This window comes from Euprymna scolopes, chromosome 7, assembly GCF_053919585.1.
Source record: "Euprymna scolopes isolate OS-2025 chromosome 7, ASM5391958v1, whole genome shotgun sequence".
NCBI lineage: Eukaryota > Metazoa > Mollusca > Cephalopoda > Sepiida > Sepiolidae > Euprymna > Euprymna scolopes.
The window spans coordinates 83565517-83588698 of NC_136488.1; the positions used below are offsets into that span (position 1 = coordinate 83565517).

The following is a 23182-nucleotide window of genomic DNA, read 5'->3' on the forward strand; positions in this document are numbered from 1 at the left end:
TGGACCTAGTCAACATATATTGCATTACATAAAAAGACAAATTGTATTTTTATACCATTACCATAGATTCATGTGCTTGCATGTGATTTCTTGAGTCTAATCTCTAAAATTAGAGGTTAAATTCACTATTTGCTATCATTCCCAAGTTTGTTTGTTTTTTTTTAAACTTCCGGGTATTAATTTTTTTTCTGATATATTGTTATCTCGTTTTATTTATTTATTCTCTAAATAAAAGCAGATTCTCATAACTATCAGTATGAATATAAAATATAATTATCCACAGACACATGTTTCGTCATCTATGGCTCATCAGTGTGGTTGAATTGAGCAATATATATATATATATATATTTCTGTGAAAATATTCTTTTTTTCACTTATATTTCCCTTTTTATATACACCAATCCTTATTTAAGAAGCTCAATGTAATTATGATGGATAAATGACAAAAGTCTATATTCCAAATTTCATGATGTTGACCATCTTACAATTTATTCCATAAAATAGATTCACTGACTGATATAATAATTAAGTGAATGATTTTGTACTATGGAACAGATACTGTCAAGAATTGTGAATGTCAACTGAATAAAAGAAATAAATTGTAAGACGGTCAACATTAAGAAATTTGGAATATAGACTTTTATCATTTATTTATATATATGTGTGTGGTGTGTATATATGTGTGTGTGTGTCTATGTGAGTAGCAAATATTTATTTAAAATGTGTTCAAAGTATCAGAAAGAGAAAGATGGAAAGAGAAACCCATAAAACTTACATCAATTTGACCAAAATACTAAATGGACTCTGTAGAAAATTAAAAAAAAATCTTATTAAGCAAAAGCAGTGCTATTTAATGTTTGCTCAATTTGTTTTTTATAAATACATTTTTTTTTAATGAATAATTTTTTCAAATTTATAATTAAAAAAATGAAAATGAAAATATTAAATGATAGATCTACAGCAGATGTGTTGACAGTTATATCTCATAAGATTAACGAATCTTAATGGAGGCTTCCTTTCTAGGACAATTGCTCTTAACATCTCAAAGGCCTTTGATAGGGTATGACATAAAGGTCTACTCCACAAGATCTCCAGCTATGGTATAGCTGGAAATGACTTTAATTATTAAATCATTTCTCTCTGATAGGTTCATAAGAGTAGTGGTTCATGGACAAAAATCAGAAGCTCACAGTATTAATGCTGGAGTCTTTCAGGGGTCCATCCTGGTCCCAACTCTCTTCATGAACTACATCAATGATCCCCCAAATCACATTCTAAGATCATCATAGATATTTATGCTAATGACTACCATCTATGGCAACACTTCAAAGGCCATAAATATCCAAGATGTCTGATTCTCTCTCATCTGATCTTGAGCATGTGGTGCAATGGGGAAAGAGGTGGCTGGTTAATTTTAATGCATCTAAAATCAAGATTCTATCTTTACATCATCAATGCTCTGATCCCCGTCTGGTATCAATCGAAATGAGAGGCTCTCATCTTGGAGAGACTCCATGTTTTGACAAGCTTCTGGGCCTGATCTTTTACTCCTGATCTGAAATGTACATCAAATCCGTTGCCAAGGTCACTAGAAAAATGGTGGGATTGTTCTACTACTCCAGTAGATATCTCACTGCTGATGCAATTCTCTAACTGTATAAGAGCCAAGTATGCCCAAGTATGGAGTACTGTTGTCACATCTGGGCAGGTGCTACTAGAAGCATCTTATCCTGCCTTAACAGAGTTCAAAATAGACTTCATAGCTTAGTGGGGAACGTCCTTTTCTATTACCTGCAACTTCTTTCCCAAGAAGTGACATTGCAATCCTGCCTCTGCTTTATCGTTATTTTCATGGCAAGTGCTCGTCTGAGCTCCAATCTATGCCCCCCTTACCAAACTTTCACAAAAAAACACTCATCTAGCTGAAACCACTATCAATAACTTCCCCCACTCTTTATCTGTGTTTAAACCGAAATCTATATTCCATGAACAAAGCTTCTTGCATAGAACTGCACGCCTGTGGAACTTTCTTCCATTTCTATTCTTTCCAGCTGATTACAATATGATCGTCTTCAAGTCTAATGTAAACAAGTTCTTGATGAGCCATTCCCTTAAGTAATCCAATCTACCAAATTTCCACTACTATATATTACTATGATAGTGTCCCATTGACTACTATGCACTTATTAACCTTTACCCTTGAGTGACATCTAGGCCTTGATAAGTAGTGAATCCTTTCTAAAAAAAAAAAAAAAAAAAAAGAGATAAACAATGTACAAAAAAACAAATGTTGGTGGTTCCACTCCACTCTTTTGAATATATTTATATATATCTACTCTATTATATAAAAAGAACTCTGTGTGTGTGTGTGTGTGTGCGCGCAAGTTTGTTCATAATGGACTCCGAAACAGCTGGGCCACTTTTTATGAAATTTAAGTCATTATATATAAAAATAATTTTATAAAATCAACAGTAGGTTCTTCCATAGTGCAATGTAGACTACAATGTATTGCGGACCAAGTCATTGCAGGGAGATATGTAAAGCTTCTTCCCGGTACACTGCGGTGGGTCTCTGCAGGCAATCAACCGATTTGATAGAAAAATGCGCAATTTCACCAATTTCGATGACAATAAAAATATCAAAGTGTGAAACATTCATTGATCAAGTCTCCCTGCTAGTATGTATATATGGAATGATCATGTTGACTTGCTGGTTCCCCATTAGATTATTGAAGTTAAGCAAAGTTGAGCCTGGCTAATACAAGATTGGTGACCATTTGGAAATACTACTTGTATGTCATTTCCCCTAACCAAACTGGGGATTGCATATGAATTTATATTCCCCATAAGCTTCCATTTTCAGTACAAGGCAGAATGCTTAGTGCTGAGCAAATGCCACAAAAAGTGATACCACCGATTATTCACATATAATATGAACTTTTTTTTTTTTACTGATAGGTCACCGTTTATCAAGGTCCAGAGGCCACTCAAGGATAAGGCTTAACTAGATTGTTATTTGTATGATGATTGCCCCCACAAGAAAACTAAAAACAGTGAGTGGAATGGAAAGACTATTTTAAAGGACCTGATTATCCAAGAGAATGGCTCAATAAGTACTTGCTTACACTAGACTTGAAGGTGGACATGTTGTAATCAGCTGGGAAGCAACCTTGTGGTATTGTTCTAGAAAAGAAATTTTGTTAATAGAAGTTCCATTTGGCTTTTGGTACATAAAGAGGAAATGGAAAGTTCTTTGTTATTGTTGTGACTAGGCAAGATCTGTGAATGTTTTACGGGGGGAGACTAGGGATTGGAGCTCAGTTGAGCACCTACTATGAACTTAATGATACAGAATATCTCATATGTAAGGTAATACGTTTTTTACTCCCATCTTTGTGAGTGATAGCTTTTGAAACAAAAGGCACATATAAATCTGTTTAGTTAGTGATTTCTGGCAAACATTGGTCTCTTGTTAAAAAAAAAAAAATTCACTTTTGATTTATTTAATCAATTTTAATATTTAATTCTGATCAATATTACATATTTAAAGGAAGGTGGCAGAGTTCTCACTCACTGACATTTACTTTCACTTGCCCCATTATCATTAATAAAGTCATCTCAGTGTACAATTTTCCATAATCACTAGTAGTGTCATATTTCAAGCATTTTCATTGGAATATATCAGTGACATTATTTTTCTCTCCTCTTTTTGTTTCTATAGATTATGTTTTACAACTGTTAAAAAGAAGATTTTTTTTAGACAAAATGGAACAACAAAACCACTGACCTTTTCTTGTACATTGATTTCTGAGCCGGCCTCCATGAGCGTTTTAATGATAGCAGAGTGACCCTTCATGGCAGCATGATGGAGCGGAAGGTTACCTCGCTGAAATACACAAACACATTTATAAGTTATCAACAAACAAGCATGGATCTGTTTCAGGAAAATTGATGGAGAAGAAATATTACATTTTACAGAGAAAAAAAAATATGTAACATTATAAAAAAAAAAAAAAAAAAAAAAAAATCAACATTTTTATATTACAGTAAAATGTATTTACCTCAAACTATGAAATATTTACATCTCTTGGGTATTGTTTTGTTAACTTATTTATTTCTAACAAGTTTCAAACTAAACTGTTTTCGGCATTTCCAAAACTGACTCCAGATTGTCCATCAATATTTGGAACCGACTCAGTAAGAATTGAAATCCTGTAGACACCCATTCCTTACAATTACCAGTCAAAGTAATAATCCGTTTTTGCTTTAAATAAAGAATTCTTGATAAGCATCTTCAACATCATTAAAAGACTCAAGTCAGCGACCCTTCATAAAACACCAGAATAGACTGCCATTAAATGGAGAAATATCTGAACTATAGACAAGGAATGCAACTAATGGCAAAAAAAAAAGCTGAAATCAGGATGACCTCCTCTCCAGTGTGTGTTAGCATGTAAATAGGGCATCATAAAAACAAAACAAAAAAAATTTTTTTTGAAGTAACTCCAATATGTTTAATAAAACAAAATGTCACCTAACTCCCCAATTTCTTCCTGAAGCATTTGAAGTAATCTTCACAGCAACATTAACATTTTCTATTTTCAGAAAGCATTGTCATGAGAGAGAAAAAAGGAAGACAAGGTAATATGAAGAGGGTAAAGAGAAAAAAGCAAGAAAAGAGAAAGAAAAATAACGCAATAGAATGGTAGAAAGAGAAATAAAATCCAGTCAAATAGCAGCAAAGAAAATGAGGAGGTAAGGCTTTAGCAATTTGGCAGAAATCATCTCTTTGTTTTACAAAAAAAAAAAAAAAAAAAAAGCTGGAGTGATTTTAGAAATCCACTTTTTCTGGATTAAATGAAAAAAAATAAATAAATAAATAAAAAAGATAAATTCTGCTAAAAGCAGAAAACTCATTAATGATAGTATGGAATTCTGACATATCCAGCCCACCCAATTATTTTAACACAATGCACAAACTTTTCCCTCAGCCCAATATACTTCCTTCTTTTTTATGTATATTTCCTTCCATATTTTTTTTGTGGCATTTACAGCCTTAGTTTCCATATTCGCTTTACCTACACAGATGTCAAGTTGGTATATTCTTTTGTAACTGCTTTCCCTGATCTGATGAGCACTTTTAGTACAAAACTCAGCATCATCAGACTGATTAAACAGTAGCATCAATTATTTTTTATTACTAACTCTGCCCTCATAACATTGAGCATTTTTTTGCAGACTAACCTTTTAACTTATAATAGCATTTATCTAAAAGTCTCGATTGAAGACCAATCAACACAGCAATCCATTGTCAACTCAGACAAATGACAGCTAGTTTCAATTCTAGTAACAATGTTAGCTGATAATGCGTTCTGAATTATGTTTCACCATTCTGAGCCATAGTTTGAAACCTGCACTTCACTGTTTTATCTAACTCTGAAGTGAAAACAGATTGATGACTTCTGATAAATTCACCTTATTAATGCTGAAGGACATGATTGGACCAGTAAAGATGTCTTTAAAGAACAGCTTGTTGAAGGGAGGTTATTCAACTAATTTGTTTGAATCGATTCATTAATGTGGATTACTTTAGTAAAATTGTCAGGAATTCACTTTTGTATATATAATAATTAAAATACCCATCTCAAAAGAGTTTTTTTTTTTCTACCACATTTATGTCCTCTTATCAAGATTATGAAATCCAGATATAATGTTACTAAATCTAGAATCCTCATCATAACTTTGAGCAAAATATATTGCATGATTTTAATCCAAAAAAAAATGTACAAAATTTAAAGCTTAAGTTTGAAGAAATTGAAATTTGCGGAATCTTGCTTAGTGATGCCATTGAGTGAATTCTATACATACATATACACATACCTAACTTTATATGAATACAAATAATACAGAAATGGTAACTGACTACACGAATGAAATTGTATTTCAATCACAGATTTCATCAAATCATTGATTTTAATACATAGTTGTTAATATTTGAAAATTTGGAAAATCAAATGTTATATATTTTTTATTAAATGATTAAAATAATTTTTTTCCTGAAACTTTTGTTCTTAACGCAACTTATACAGTTTTTTTTCTCTTCATTTTTTGTGGTATTAACCCAATGGGTTGGCCCCTTGTGGAGAGAGAAAAGATACGTCTGCTGTTGTTGACGATTGTTGCAATTGTAATATTGCAGTTACAAACAAATAAAGGAAAGAAATGAATAAAAACCTGGGTTGGCATTTTTATTTATTTTTTTTTAAATGTAAGTCATTTATTACCATTTTTTTCTTTTTCTTCGTTTTGACACAAGCTTAAAAGCCTCTTGCATCTGCTCCACTACACACAGGCCATAGACAGCCATTTCTTATACGTCCATCTTTTCCGACGTGCACTCTTTCTCCGTTCATTTTACATGTCAGTCACCTTTGGTGTCGACTTTTTTCTTCCCAACCACATGGTGTCCTTTTTTTTCTTTTTGCGTCAGCTCATGCGCACTTCCTAATTTGCATACATGTTCAAAGCTCCTGCTGCTAATACAATCACTTGCCATCCATCCTGCTGCTGCTGTTTTCATATGTGCTCTGTCAGTATCGACGTGTGTTGTGCAATTAGCACAAATTTTGAATAGAGAAATTTGGTGACATCTTTGAAAATATTATTTCATAAGTTTAATTTGAAAATTTAGAAAACAGAATAATATTATATAATTATTTCATTAAACGATTACAATCTTTTTTTTTTTTTTTTTTAAACTTTCGTTATTAGTACTTTAGTTAATAGCTGCTCATATATTTATACCACTAAGCCACCTGAGGACGATTATTCTGCTAGTTGTCAGATGTGAGTGACCATTGGTACAAAGCTGAAATTGAAATTAATTTCCTAACCGACCCTTTCCCCCTCCTCTTCTCATTATCATTAGAAATATAAACATTTTTATTTATTTATTTATTTTTTTTTTTTTAACTAATTCTGTTTAAATTTTTTAATTTACAACTGCATCTACTTGTCACAATTACGCCTCATAACCGGCTGACAGATCTGTCTCAACTAAGAAAGTCAAAATTAAGAGAAAGACATGTGGGAGGAAAGAGACCGGAAGTCATTCTGTAATGGAACAAAAGTCTTCTACTGTCCCTACCTACATCATGAACTTGAGTAAAGTATGGAGAAATTGATATTTTCAGAGAGAACTGTCATAAAAGGGGAAAGGAAAATGGATACGCAAGACAAGACAAGATAGAGAAAAGGAGGAAGAGAAGAAAATAAAATGAGAGAGAAAGGAAGAAAGTGGAAGAGAGATAAAACTCAACCAAATAAGGACTTAAAGGCTCTTACAATTTGCATAAAATTAGCCTTTTTTGTTATCCATATATATATATATATATATATATATATATATATATATATATATATATAAAATGAACTCATTTTTTCCCTTTGATTTTGACCTTAATAGGATTGAAAATCAAGACATTTCATGCAAATGTAATATGCACAAACTGCAGCACATTATCTGAGGTGTGTTATAGGCCTATTACCTCTATACTTCCTCAATAATCGTGGATTCCTATATTTTTTCTGGTGAGAGTTCATAAATCTTTGTAAAATCTTTTCTCTCTAATAAATTCCTCCTACCCTCACTTCCACCATTGCGGATCAGTTCACAGGGGGCAGTACGGAGAAACACCAGTTTGGGTTTGTAAAAGAAACTGGAATGGACTGAATGAAATGCACCATTGGATTTAAGCGAATCGAAGGGTTATTTATGCCATTTTTTTTTTTTTTTTTTTTTTTTTTTTTGCTTTTCACTTTGTTTTTTTTGTTTTCGTTTTTCAGAACACGTCTGTCTTAAAGAAACTTAATATTTCTTCACTGTTATTTTTTGGAGAGGGGTTGCCAATTTTGTACAGAAGTTTAACATTGTTTTTATTTTTATTTTGATATTTAAAAAGGGTTACTTCTTGGCTTCTTCTTTACTTTACCCCCCACCTCCTTTCGCACACACCTCCAAACAACCGGGCAATGCCGGGTACCCCTACTAGTTAAAAATAAAAGGCGAATTTCAACCAAACAGCAGAAAAGTCACATTTAACGATTTAAACGGAATTCCACTTTTTCATAATTAAAATTTAAAAAAAAAAAAAAAGCTGATAACTCATCTTTGCATTACATATAAAAATGACTTTTTTTAAAAAAAAAATTTGCAAAAGAATTAGAAGAATAAACAAATTCCTTTTCGAAACTGAATTATCGACAAAATGCAAACCAATGTTCTCCTGCTGTGAATTTTACATCTACTTTTCGGCACTGAAGAAGAGGGCGTTACAGCTCTTGAAAAGAAATTGATTTATTTGTTTCCTGTGTCGGTTGTCGGTACGAATCTGATTATATAGACAAAGATGCACATCTCAATGATATAGTGAGCGCATTAAACCGTATGTTCCATCATCATGTGTATAGATCCTGTCATTTTGATTCTCAACTACAGATTTTTAATTCAAAAGTTGGTCAGCATTTTTTCGATAGTCCTGTTTGTGTTAATTCCTAGATCCTTCGTCATGGATCAACCAGTTTTTCCTTTTTCCTTTTCATGTAAATATCATAGAAGAATTTACATTTCCTACCAAAAACTTTTCTGTACATAGAAAGAATTTGTGTTTCAGAACTTTTAATATGAATGTCATTTACACAATGTCAATTCAACCTCAAACCTTCTTCAGGTGTATCTTGTTGAACTTTGGAATATTTTTGCCAAACTCGAGAATTTGGACGGAATTTTGAATGGAACCCTTTATTTACTTCATGTGATAGCATGCTCTTGTTCTGTCAGCCATGATTGGATAGAGGTCCTAAGTACAGTAGAACTCCGGGATACAATGACCCCGAGATACTTTTTTTCAGGTTACGATGTGGAATACGATTTTTTCCTCGCCCCTGGTTATGTTATTTGCTCCCCTTATAGTGTTATTCATAATGTTATTTGATTATATACATGTGTATTATATACTGTACTGTATTTTGCTACTAACTTTATATGTACTGTATAAAATTTTGCTTAGGCTCTGCCATACAGCGATTTCACCTCACGATCCCAACACTGGAATGGATTAATGCTGTATCCTGGGGTTCTACTGTAATTTGCTTTGCAACTTCAGGAGAATATCACCTTTACAACTGATTTTTCCAAGGACTCTAACCACTGCATCACGGGTCCTTGCAAACAGTCCTAGTATGAATTTTTGGGAGCCTTAAACCTAACTTATTTCTAGTTGATGAAAACAGTAGTCTGAGGAATCCAAATAATACGAATAACAAATCCTCATCTCAAAAATTCAGAAACATTTTAAGATGAGGATTGATAATTTGGATTATTCAGACTACTGTTCACATCTTGGAAGAAATTTGTTTATTCTTTAAATTTTTTTACAGAAATTCTAACGATTTCATTGGATGTATGATGTTAGTGTCATGGTCAATTTCATTTGAATTCTAACAACATTCCTCTGATGAATTTACTTGAAAGAAGATCTTCAGAAAAAACTTAAAAATTAACGTGACTTTACTAGCTATTAGCTGTACATAACAATGCACAATTTCTGTAATTTAATTTATTGACTATAATAATGGATGGAACGTTCAACCTCCAGAAGAGGGTCACTTAGAACTGATTGGTAGTAATGAATAAGCACTGCGATGAGAATAGAATGAAGTCATAAGTCTCTCATATTGGTTTATACCAGCCGATCCTACCTAGCGTTGTCCGGGATGCAGTAAAGTCATTTTAGTTTTTATTTATGATTTGTTTGCACTTTTTTAAACTTACACAGAAAAAGAAATAAGTGGTTGTCATATTTTTTTTTTTCTGAAGATATGGTTTACCTCGAAAATTTAAAACCAAAACCACGATACCATATTATTGAAATTTTTTAATATTGTCATTTATTCTCATATCCAACAGTGTTTCTCTACAAAATTGCATTATTATAGCCTTCAAGCAGTTCCTTACAAAATTTTAGCTGTAAGGTAGACAACTCCTATTATATTCTTCCATTTAAAATATTAGTTACTAGCTGTACATACCCAGAAAAATCATGTTGAAATCAAATTTGATGTTTAAAGGTTCTTTTCAATAATTGAAAACAATTAATAAGATAAAATATTTCAGTCAACTCAGGCCTTCATCAGTGACTTATAGGCATTCTTTTTTTTCTTCATTGTTCAACTGTAATAACAAATGTTCAAAGATAAGCTGTCATTTAGTGTTAAATGGAGATCATTGTTAATCTCCTGAATTTGTGTAGAGAACACTGGTGACGTGTGTATAGATTATGCATTCAATATTTCTACATCAGAAAGCACCATCTATAATATAAGAAATCATTTTTTAAATCAAATCTGATGCCCTTTTCTCTTCCCTGCAGCCTCTTTCTCACAAAAGAGACATGCGAGCCTGTCTCTGCTTTATCGTTATTTTCATAGCAAGTGCTCATCCGAGCTCCAATCTCCGGTCCCCCCCCCCGCCAAATATTTACAAAAAACACTCGTCTAGCTGAAACCACTATCAATGATTTCCCCCACTCTTTATCTGTGCCTAAACCTAAACATAGATTCTATGAACAAAGCTTCTTTCTTAGAACTGCACACCTGTGGAACTCTCTTCCATTTTCCTGCTTTCCAGCTGACTACAATATGGTTGTCTTCAAGTCCAATGTAAACAAGTTCTTGATGAGCCGTTCCCCTTAAGTAATCCAATTTACTAAATTTACACTACTAACGATTACTATATTGTCCCATTGACTACTGTACACTCTTTAAACTTATCCTCGAGTGGTCTCTGGGCCTTGATAAATGGTGACTTCTTTGTAAAAACAAAAAAAATGCTAGACCAATTTTTTTTTCAATAAATTAAAATGTAAATATTAGTTGTAAGGTAGACAACTCCTATTATATTCTTCCATTTAAAATACAAGTTATTCCTCTTACGTCATTTGATGCTATCAGCTATTTCTTTTTACGTCTGTTTTTGAAAGAAAATAAGAATTTTTTAACAATTATTTAGTATTATTAAATGAAAGAATATACCATTTCTACTAATCAATAACACAAAATTTAATGTTGACAGAAAAACAATAGCTTTCATCTGTAATTGACATTTGCTGCAAAAAAAAGATGTCTCCCCTGCAAAAAATATTCTGAGCAGGAATAATTACACTAGCAAAGAAATTAAAACAAATTACATTTAAGGATGAGAGTTCATATAGAAACGTTGTTTTAATTTGAATAAAATAAAATATGGATCAAGTGCGCTTGAAAACCAAATCACAACGTAATATTAGGAAAATAAATTAATATTTTACTTGTTTGAAATTTATCACAAATATATTTCAGAGGTATACTCCATCTTCAGTGTGTTGTTTTGTTTCTTTTTCCAAAATTTCAAAATACAACTGCTAGATACAATGTGCGGCTCTTTACAAACAGACTTCTTTCTCCAACTTTACAACATGGCAAAGAAAAAGAAATGGAAAAAAAAGAAGAAACAAAACAACACACTGAAGATGAAGTATACCTCTGAAATATATTGGTGATAAATTTCAAACAAGTAAAATATTAATTTATTTTCCTAATATTACGTTGTGATTTGGCTTTCAAGCGCACTTGATGCATATTTTATTTTATTCAAATTACATTTACTTTTTTTCTTTTAAACAACATGGACTAATGCTAAACATAAAAAAGGGAAATGGTTACTCTAAATGACATTTTAGATCAGCAGTTATTTAGGTCTGAATTAAAAAAAAAATCCCGTCAATTTTTTTTCCAATTTTTGGTCAGTTTTTTTTTTTTTTTTAAAATAGGATGCCCCATCAGCTAGACATTCACCTGCTATTTCATATATAAGAGATCCATTAAGAGTCTAACCACTCCAATTGTTTGAATCTCTTTTGTACTTGGTTCACTGGGTATATTTGCCATATAGTTTTTTAAATTCTTTTTCGTAAATTTGGTTGCTCCTATAATTACTGGAATGATAGAAATCTTCCTAAGATTCCAGTCTGTTTATGTATTAGAACTAGAAAATGTTCTGTCACTCAATCAAAATTTTCAACATATAGTAATAGTAAACTTACATTGTCTTTGACATTCACTTGTGCTCCGGCATCAAGGAGCATCTTGACAATTTCTGGTTTTCCTTGGGATGCCACATGAATAGGGCAACAATCATGCTGTTAAGAGATTTAAAAAAAAAAGTATCATTAATTATTTTTTTAATAAATAGACAAAGATAAACGCACTGGACACAATGATAATCAAATTCATGTATTTTTTTAATATTTTATTTGTTTGATGCAAATCTACATACTATTAAAAAGTTATGGTGCTTTTAAAGTTTGTTTGCAAATAGTAACATACGATTGGTTAAAAACAAAGAGGAACAGGCAGAGTACACATTACTAATGTAGTAGTTTTTATGATGTCAATAACTTTGCATGAGGTTTTTAACTGGATACATTTTTATCAATTAAAAGAAATTAACGTAACATAGTAGACTAAAAAACATTACAAATATATATATCTGTATTAAACTAAGTGATCTTTGTTTTTATTGGATAATCTGCACAGAAAAGTAGACATAAATAAATTAAGTTTGCTTTAAAACATAATTTCTAATAAAAGGAGTTTGGTCGCACCATTGAAAAAATTGGGAGGTGACACTGATCTAGTGGTTAACGACATGGACTGACAACCTGGGTGTCCTTAGTTCAAATCCAGTGTGCTCCATAAAAATCCCTTTTACTTAGGATGTTGACAACCTTCACGTGGTCTTCCTGCAATCCACAATGTATTTATAGAAAGAATTCTAACTAGAAAAATATCAGGGAAGCCAATGCCAACTTCGAATTCATACGATGATTGAATACATGATTTCATATTTGAAAAATTTACAACACCAAATAATGTTATATAATTTTTTTTATTAAATAAAGAAAAATCATTTTTAAATTATTTTTTTTCTGAGACTTTCTGTGGTATGTACCTTTTTCAAAGAAGACTTATTTTTCTTTTCATTGTATTTTGCTAATAAAAACGTAAATACATTCATCATAGTTACTTACTTCTCTTATGCAAATACTAGTAGCATAATTTTTAACCAAAGTTTCAGTTTCACAACATTGTTATTGTACTAGCTATAAAGCGGTAAAAGCTAAGTAAAGATGGAAATTGACATAGCCAGGTATTGTACTAACAAGGAGCGGGTACAAATGGTTATAGTCAGCTAACATACTTCCTAACTTCCAGCGTGGCTGCTATTGAAAGCGGTGACAAGGTAAATCAGTTCCTTTGCTTTTTTTTCTCTCACACTTTTATCTCCCTTTATTTTTTAGGTTTTACTGATCGTTCTTTTTTATTTAATAATCATTAAAAAGTTTTTTCGATCTTATTTTCGTTAAAAAAAAAAAAATTTCAATAATACTTAAGAATTATTGAACTTTTTTTTTTTAAAGAATTATTGAATTTTTTTTTTTTTTTTTAAGAATTATTGAAAACATTCTAAAAAACCTTTTAAACCTATTTTGTATTGGATACATCTTTTACAATGTTTGAAATTTTCTTATTTTGATTTCATGAATTTTATTTTTATGCTTTCATAATTATATTTATTATAGAAATTGAAATATAAAAATTTTATTTTTAAAATTAAAAAAAAAAAAAACGCACTTCTATAATTTCATAAACATACTTCTTATAAAATTCCAAATAAAATAACTTTTGTTTTTTAATTTTATTATTAAACATGCAAATAAAGACTAATTGTGTTATTTTTATTTTGTATTAATTTTTATTGCATACTTTTCAATAATGTCATTTTCTTATATTTTATTTCAATAAATCGCTTCACAATAGAAATACTGAAGAACAATAAAAGTGAAGGAACTGATTTGCCTTGTCACTGTTTCTGGTAGCAGCCACACCGGAAGTTAGGAAGTATGTTAGCTGACTATAACAGTACAAGCTAGTACACTTAAGATAATTGACTAATCTTCAAACTTGATATATGACTTACTTCTCTTATGTGTTTTAAAAATATTTTTGAGTGGGTCTTATCTTATAGAAATGAGCCTTTCATACTCACAGGTTGACAAATAAATTGAGAAGTGATCGGTGACCTCAAGGTCATTCTCTAAAACATGGTGCAAAATATTTTGAAAATATTTTAAGTTAATAAATCTAAAAATTGAATGAAATATTTTTTTTTATGAAAATCAATTCAGACAGGGCATGAAGCCACTTGATGTAAGGAAATAAAAGATAAGTAAATAACACCTCAAGGTCAAAAACTAGCCTACAATAAGCATTGTATTAAAACTTAAATACTTATATTTAATACTAGTGGAGTTTCCCAGCTTTGCCTGGTTTATAAAATATGCTTAATATATTTTAATTCATGCAGATTTCATATTTACTATTACAGAGCCAATTCTCTATTGAATATTATATTGTACCTAATATATAGGACTGATTAAAAAAAAATGACTTGGGTGGCATCAGCTAAAATTGAAACTCCAGCTGCATTCCCTACCATTTTAGCTATCAACAGATAGCTAAGAAAGATTTAAAATTATACTATTTTAAACTATGAATGAATTTACGCATGCACAAAAGTAATAGAAATATGTCAGCAAGTTGAAATGAACAGTTTACATTTCAACTTGCTGACATATTTCTGTATGCATTATTCATCCATCCAAACAAAGATATTACTCATTATAAACCATCTTCAGTGTATGATTACTATTTCTTGTTAATTTTAGTGTTATATGAACAGTAGTTTAAGAGCTTATCAATTAAATATTTTCACACAGACACACATACATCTGTAACATAACGCATATGGGCGCATGAGAAAATCAGCAGCAGTCTATGATAGCTGACTAGTGAAAATATTAACAGCAGTAACTGTCTTAGCACACATGCAAATTAAGCAAGTGTACACATGCTGACGTCACCGGTAAAAAAGAAAAACAAGGCAGAAAAAAAAGTACAGTATGTGGTCGAACAAAGAAAGTGACCAGAGACGTTTTGACTAATGTACAGCGATAAAAAAAATGTGTCACAGGATTAAAAAAAAAAAAAAAAAAAAAAACAGAGACAAGTGATGATAGACACATGCATGAAATAGCATCTTAACAGACATTTTGAAACACAGTGAAGTCCGTTGTTGGAAATTAGTGGAATAAATGCTTTTTGTATTTACTTAAAAAAAATGCTAAGTAACATTTTACAGATTCTTTTTATCTTTAATACTAGCGGGTTTCACGAACTCGCTATTGTTTCTTTAAAGTTAAAGCTACATGAAATACAAAATGTCTAACAATACACATTTCATTCCTAACAGAAAGTGTTGTATATATTCATAGAGATGAATGAACAGAAAAAAATGTATTTATCTTTTAAAAATGATTGTAAATAGAGAAAGAAACAAAGGGGAAAAAGTCAAATTGCCTGAGCAATAAGATGTGAGTGATTAGAAATCGATTGCAACTTGTTGAAATTCATGTTAATGTTGTCTAAAGTAAAAAGGTGGAAAGGAAGAGTTGAACAAACACTAAACTTTTGTTTACAAAATAAAATACATTTAACCATGATTGTTATTTATATTAAAATCGAAACAATCATTGAATGATAACAAGTAGGGTAAACTAAAAGAATACCAAACTCAAAGGTTAAAAGTAATACAATTTAAAGTAATACAATTTAAAGTTTAGACAATTTAAAGTAATACAATTTAAAATAATACAATTTAAAGTTAATACAATTTAAAGTAATACAATTTAAAGTAATACAATTTAAAATAATACAATTTAAAATAATACAATTTAAAGTAATACAATTTAAAGTAATACAATTTAAAGTAATACAATTTAAAGTAATACAATTTTCGATATAGCAAAATACAAAAAATACATATCACCATTTAACAAAAAAAATAGAGAAATTAATTTATTGATTGCGGACTATTATCCTCATCTTTCTTAGTTGTTGCTTCACAACGTTTCAGCCAACTATTCCACTGACCTTCGTCAGAGAAATAATTGGCCGAAACGTCATGAAACAACAACTAAGAAAGATGAGGATAATAGTCCGCAATAAATAAATTAATAAATAATACTCATCTCAATAATGAATTCCAATTAAATAATATATAATAGTAGAGAAATGTTTATTTTTTTGTCCTTCCTTTTTTGTTTGTTCCTGCAACAGTACCAGACAATGTGTGGGTCTGAGTGGTTGAAATGTAACAACACATTACACATCTACTGTTTTATTTATATAGATTTAAAAAGAAGTTTACTTTATTGCAAATAGTAAATACATAATCAGATCGAAAGCGAGTGAAGGCCGACTATTTGCCTTCTGCATTTATGGCTTTTATTTCTGCTCATTTGTGTCATTAGCGGCTTTCTGTATGTATCATATCACTGCGGGGATACGTAGCTTTTACTTAGAAAGTTCCTCTCTACTCCATTTTCATTGTTAAAATTTACCATACTATGACCACCTTTACACGCCTGTATCTAAATATTATTACACTACTAGAAAAACCTATCATTACTGATGGAATGGATACACTAACTTGAAATAATTCCAAATATACGAAGGGAGGGAAGGGGGTTCCAAAATTAATGCCTCCTATTTTTTTTATTCTGCTTGAATGGATCGGAAAGAATTGTAAATTGCATTGTTATGATGACTGAACTTATGCATTCATGACCTGATGCAGATATTGACAGTGTGAGACTCTAAGAAAGCAACCCCTGCCATGGATGTGCAGCAGAAGCAGAGATGCGTCATTGAATTCCTGGCAGAAATGTTCATTGAGAATAGCAGTGACTATGTAGAAAAGTAAATTCTGGAGCAGAAACGGTCACTTGTTTTAATGGTACCACTCTTGTGTTTGTAGCTCTTCAACTTTTGAGGTTTTACTTTTGGAATGTCACTTGTATTATTTAAAAAAAAAAAAAAAAGAACGAAAAAAAAAAAAAAAGAAACTAAATAAAACTTACCGTATAGGAGACCCAGTTGACATCAACTGATCCTTCCTTTAAAAATTTCTTTACCTCGGAAATCCTTCCATAGCCACATGCCTCCCAGAATTTCTCTTGTCTGCTAACAGCTTGCCCCATCTTTTTATGAGCTGGTTATCTGAAAAGAATTAGGATAGCAATCATAGATAAAGGAGAAAAGAAATACACAGACTGCAGTTTGTTCAGAGTATTATATTATATGGATTAAAGTTCTTCTGCAGAAAAAAAGCTATGGACCATACGACATTGGTGATTTTCCTTCAGTTCAAAAATTCCCAGGGATCGATCTACGTTTCGTTGGGGTTCTCTATAAGCTCTACTCATGCATTGATATTGGTTCTTTAATTCATGTTATCAATATAATTGAACTATATATATATATATATATATATATATATGTATATATATATATATATATATATATATATATATATATATATATAAAATGAAATACTGAAATGCTGTAGGATTACAGATTGTATAATACTGTAAACAAAGTCCAAATAAATATTAGTATCAATATTTATAAGACGTTTCTGTATATTTATTGTTTCAACTTGTAGTATTCTTTTTATACTATCATTTTAACTTTAATTTTCAATTTATATGCTAATAACATTTCCTCCGATGAGATGAGCCGTTCATTGAAAATCCATGGGTTAAGGAAAAAACTTTAATAATTATTTGTAGTTCTACATAATTTAACTCAGCATTTCCATTTATATATATAACAAATGACAAAAGTCTATATTCCAAATTTCATGATATTGACCCTCTTACAACTTATTTCTATAAGAAAAGGTGAACTATAATTGAAAAAAAAAAATCATGTTTCCACAGAAATATATATGCATATTATATATATATATATATATATATATATATATATATATATATATACACACACACACACTCACAAAAATGTCACTTGAGGAAGCATATATTTAATAATATAATGGGCGTGTACTACAGTACTCCAAACCCCAGAGAATGTAATGCCATATAGGATGGGCTTAAAGAATAAAACACATACTGCTCCATCCTCAATGAGGTAACCCTTGAAAGGATGTTATAACAGAACAGATACTGCACTATCCTCTCTCCACAAAAAAAAAAAAGAGAATGCGTAAAAGGATGGTATCATGACGAATATATACACACACACACACACCTCCTCCAATAAGGAGGTAATGGTCACATCACAACAGAACATACTATGCTATCCTCCACCACCTTTAAAAAAAGAAAGAGGAAAATCAATATCTAGGAGGATGATATGACAACAGAATAGATACTAATAAGGAAAGTCAATGATAAGTGCAGAATGGACAAATTCTGACCCAGAAAACAGCAATTCTTTCCCTCTGTCAGAAACATCACCCATTGAATGTGAGGACTAATGGACAAAATAAGGAAACTTATTTAAATAGGTACAATCAAAAGATTAGGAACCAACTCGGAACAGATATTATTCCTGTAAAATATAAACGAATCAAAGAAATAACAGAGTCTGAATGATCGGAACCATTTTGCGTACGCCATATATGGAGATGGAAACGTTTGCTTAAGTGTTTTGTTAATTACAACAGATGGGAAAAACATTTCGAAACGATTTGTAATTAGATGAGACCAACACAATCGGTTAATGTATAATTAAAAAGAATGTTTAATTAAAAAGAAAAGAATCAGAATATCCAATGCCAATTTCGTGCATTAAAGTGCGCGATACAAAGCAGAACACAATGAAAGAGAAGAGAAATAATTCCTAGACATGTCTCATCCCATCTTAAATCACTTAAATCGATTTATTGCTTAATAAATTTATTTATTGTTTAAATAAAACTAGAATACCTGCCTTAAGACGGGTAAAATAAATTCCCCAAACAGAACAAATTTTTTGCACCGTTTTTACGTCCCCTTACAAAGGTTAAAATTAACATATAATAATATCAAATCTTATGTCTAGAATACTTATGCCAATTTTGGTAAAAATCCATTACATGATTTTGATTATAGAAAACATCTAAAATTTAAGGGGTCTTATGAAGAAATTGAAATTTGTAGAATTTAATTTACTTGGCATCTAATGATTATGGATCAAATTTAATGAAATTCTGCTATATTTCATTTTTCAAATTAGGACGTTGTGCCTATATTATGCCCCCTAAACAAACTTTAAGAAACTCTAAAGAAACTGAAATTTAGAGAATATTTATTAATTGACGTGTAAAAACTATAATTAAAATTTCACAAAAATCGAACATATCTGAATTTTCACAAAGGGCTTCTACCTCTCTGCAATAAATTAAGTTAAATATAGCCCACGTTATCCATTCTTATGCCTGGCAGCTCTATTCCAAAATTAAGAATGTTTGATTAATTAGTTTAGGAATATATCCTGTACATACAAATATACACATACCTAATATATACATAGACATTATATATACACACACACATAATACTTGTATGGTTGCTTTTGCTTTTTTACTACATATTATTGCAATAAAACTACAGTGTTTATAAGATAGTGCTCAATAACGAGTAGAGCTGTATTATAGTATTTTTTTTAATTTAGTTTTTATTATTTTCATATTTTTACCTATTTTTTGCCTATTTATTTATACAAATATTGAGCAACCTTTTCTCATATATCGTTTTTTTTTTCTTTTTCCATTTTCTTACTTTGTTCTAGTTAGAGATGGGGCATGCTACCAGATGCCAGACACTCACCTGCTATCTTATACATTCCAAACGAAAGATCTTTTTAAAATTCTAATTGTCCATTTAAGTGCAATTATTTGAATATCTCTTGCACTTGGTTCACTGGGTATATTTACGAGATAATTTTCGAAATTCTTTTTCATGAGTCTAGTTGCTCCTATAATTACTGGAATGATAGAGATCTTACATTATATATATATATATATATATATATATATATATATATATATATATATATGTCATCTATAAGTTTAAATGCCTGCTAGAAGAGTATAACTCCTATAATAAAAAAAAAACAGCAGTTATGTTAGTTACACAACGACCATACTATCTCGTCGCCTTACCATGAATAATGTAGAATCTAGTGCTATATTACAACATTTACAGAAAAAACATAACTGCCTCCTCTCCAAAGTTAGAGAAAGTCAGTCACACACGAATAATGCACCATGAAACTAACATTAAAAAATTTTTAATTTTGGAAAAACTATATCTAATGATTATGGATCAAATTTAATGAAAATTTGCTCAATTTCATTTTTCAAATTAAGAAGTTGTGCCTATATTATGCCCCCCCAAAAGCCTTTAAGAAACTGAAATTTGGAGAATATTTATAATCCTAACCCCCTTCCTCCTTCTGACCCTGCCCTCACCTCCAAACCAAACACTCCCTACCTCCTCACTGGGCACCAACGGCTTCACACGCATTAACCGTTCTGACTGCTACTAACCACTATTCTCCCATCAGCACAATCAAATCTTACACATTCTCCTGACGATGTCTTGACAAAAGACGAAAGCAATAAAAATTGTGACATGCTTCAAAGAGAAAAATCCAACTATGGAACATTTATTAATACCAAAAAACAGAAAAGTTGAAAAAAGTAAAAAATGGTATAACTAAACAGAAGCTGCAATCCTTAATTTTTTAGATGAGATGTGAATGTTTGTGTTATATTGATTAATTGGACAATTATTCTCATCTTCAGTGTTTTGCACAATGTTTTGTCGCTGCAACTTGCGACCTTCTTAAAAATATGCGTGGGTATCGATTCTGCGTTTCGTAAAATATTTTTCACTAATATTAACAATTAGTATAGATATCCCGAAAAACTGAATCATAGGAAAGCCTTTAAAAAATATCTTAGTAACCCCTGAAGATTGAACCTTCTTTATGATCTACGGACCGATCCTCAAACCCATGGTTCGAATTTCTTGTAATGCAGAGCCAACCCTCTTTTCCTTAGTAGAGAAAAAGAAGCATGTTTTCAACACCCAAAGAAGGTCGCAGGTTGCAGCGACCGAAACGTTGTGCTAATAACACCCAAGATCAGAATATTTGTCGGATTCATCAACATAATAAAAAAGCTCTCTGTTGTTTTTAACAATGTTTAAATGAAAAAATGCTGCCTAAATATACACGATGTGTGTGTGTGTGTGTGTGTGTGTGTGAAAAGGTTAAATAAATAGTTACTCGTCATATTAACAGGCAGAAATGATAAGTAGGACAGTTTGAAATTGGAGAAAATGGCATCTATTGTTCAGTCAGTCAATGGTCGAAGGAACTCAAGTGGTTTGCAAATACTCAAGAAGTCTATTTTTGTTGTATAGAAAGAGCACAATGTTTGTTTAGATTTCTTTCTTACAGGTAACTTTGTTTTTCACGCCTTACATTAAGTGGCTTCATGCTTAGTCTAGAACAATTTTAATAATAATAATAATAATAATAATAATAATAATAACACCCCCCCAAAATTGCCAATCCACTTTCTGAAAATAAAAATTAGAATACAAATTGTTTTTTTCAAAGCTGCAGAATAACTTATCTAGCTTTTTTTTTTCTGAATATCTCTCATCTTTTCTTTCTTCTTTATCTTTCTTCTTTTCTTCTATCTTAAAAAATAGAGCTAAATTTTCCCTTGATTCATTGGCCTTAATAGTTTTTTAAACAAAAGTTACACACTTTAAATTGTTTAGTCAGTAACTTATGCCAAATATTAGTTTGTGGTTTTAAAACAATATTCTTATTTTCAATAAATTTTATCGATTTTTATTCTTTTATTAGTTGTATTTAGAAGAAGAGGATAGAGGTTTTACCCTCTCATTCACATCTACTTCAACTATCCCCATTAACACCGGGAAAAGAATTTAATAAGATACATTTTTACAGATCCACCAGAAAAAAAGAGAATTTATTCAAACACGTTTTATATTCGTTAGCTTTTTGGCACCTCAATTTGTTGTTCTGTTTCCTTTTTCTTTTTGCTGACTGCCTTTAACTTAATCTTATTGCTTTTCTTTCTTTTCTTTTTCAGTGTCTCTTTCATTAATTTTAACTTATTTTTCATTGGAGTTTTTCTTTCTTATGTTACTATCTCTCTTTCTCTACTGCTCTTTCCCTCTCTCCTTTTTATTTTTCTATTTCTTTTTTTCATTATATACTAGCGAGGGGTACCCGGCGTTACCCGGGTGTTTGGAGGTGTGTGTGGGGGTTAAAAAAAAAAAAAAAAAAGTAAGTATGAGGATCGAACCTGAACCCTTGAGGCAAAGTTGTAAATTAAAGTGTGAAAAAAAAACAAAAAACGTGCGACGTTAACCATTGCCCCACCGCGAGATGCTAACAGAAACACATTTGAATTTATTTAATTACTTGGATTTGACAGGTGCCCGTTTTAATGAGTTAATGAGGTCAAGTTTGACTGCGGGATAGTATTTTATTTACTGCGGAACGCTTTTTTTTATTTATTTTCCCAAGATGTTATAGGAAAAAGACTAACCCCACATACGGCGAGCGACAAATGTTGAATATTCATCTTCCTGAAATCGAGCAAATTAAATAGACAGGCGAGCTTCATTGTTAACTGTGAGATATTACGAGTTATATGTGATATAAAAAGTTTTTAAAAGTTGTGAAGCGACCGACCGCTTCTCTGAAAAAAGCCTTTTGTTGACATACAGAAAAAGCGAACACACATACACACATACATACATTTTCGCTTTTATATTTATAGATTACTGCAATCATCTTTTTGATTGTACATCATATTTTTCCTATGCCTTTGGTCTCTGGAGAAAATTTTTTTTTTCTTAATTCTCTACTTTTTGTTGTTTTTTTTTAATATATATTTTAATATAAACTCCATTTTTCAATTCATTGCGAATTAAGTATAAATTTAAACGATCCATTTTTTCCTTAAAAAGAATTTTAAGGAATGTTATTTTTTTGTCGAATCTGATATTTTCACTCTTTCACTGTCTTTTTATTAAATACTGCATCATTTATACATAGATGATCGTTTATACATACATGATCTAAAGTCATATAGACATGCGCATTTACCAACGGGTGCACTGCTA

The 23182-nt window shown here is 30.8% G+C and overlaps 1 protein-coding gene across 5 annotated transcripts in view; it reads right to left on the reverse strand.

The window, feature by feature from the left end:
• LOC145279813 (uncharacterized) overlaps positions 1 to 23182 on the reverse strand; it is a 254115-nt gene that overhangs the window by 31239 nt on the left and 199694 nt on the right. For all 5 annotated transcript variants that reach the window (XM_080131179.1, XM_080131176.1, XM_080131178.1 and 2 more), the window contains 3 exons: positions 17081 to 17219; positions 12143 to 12238; positions 3790 to 3888 (listed from right to left, as the gene is read on the reverse strand). In XM_080131179.1, coding sequence (XP_079987305.1) covers positions 3790 to 3888; positions 12143 to 12238; positions 17081 to 17200 — 315 coding nt within the window. In that variant the 5' untranslated portion in view covers positions 17201 to 17219. The remainder of the gene's footprint in view (positions 1 to 3789; positions 3889 to 12142; positions 12239 to 17080; positions 17220 to 23182) is intronic.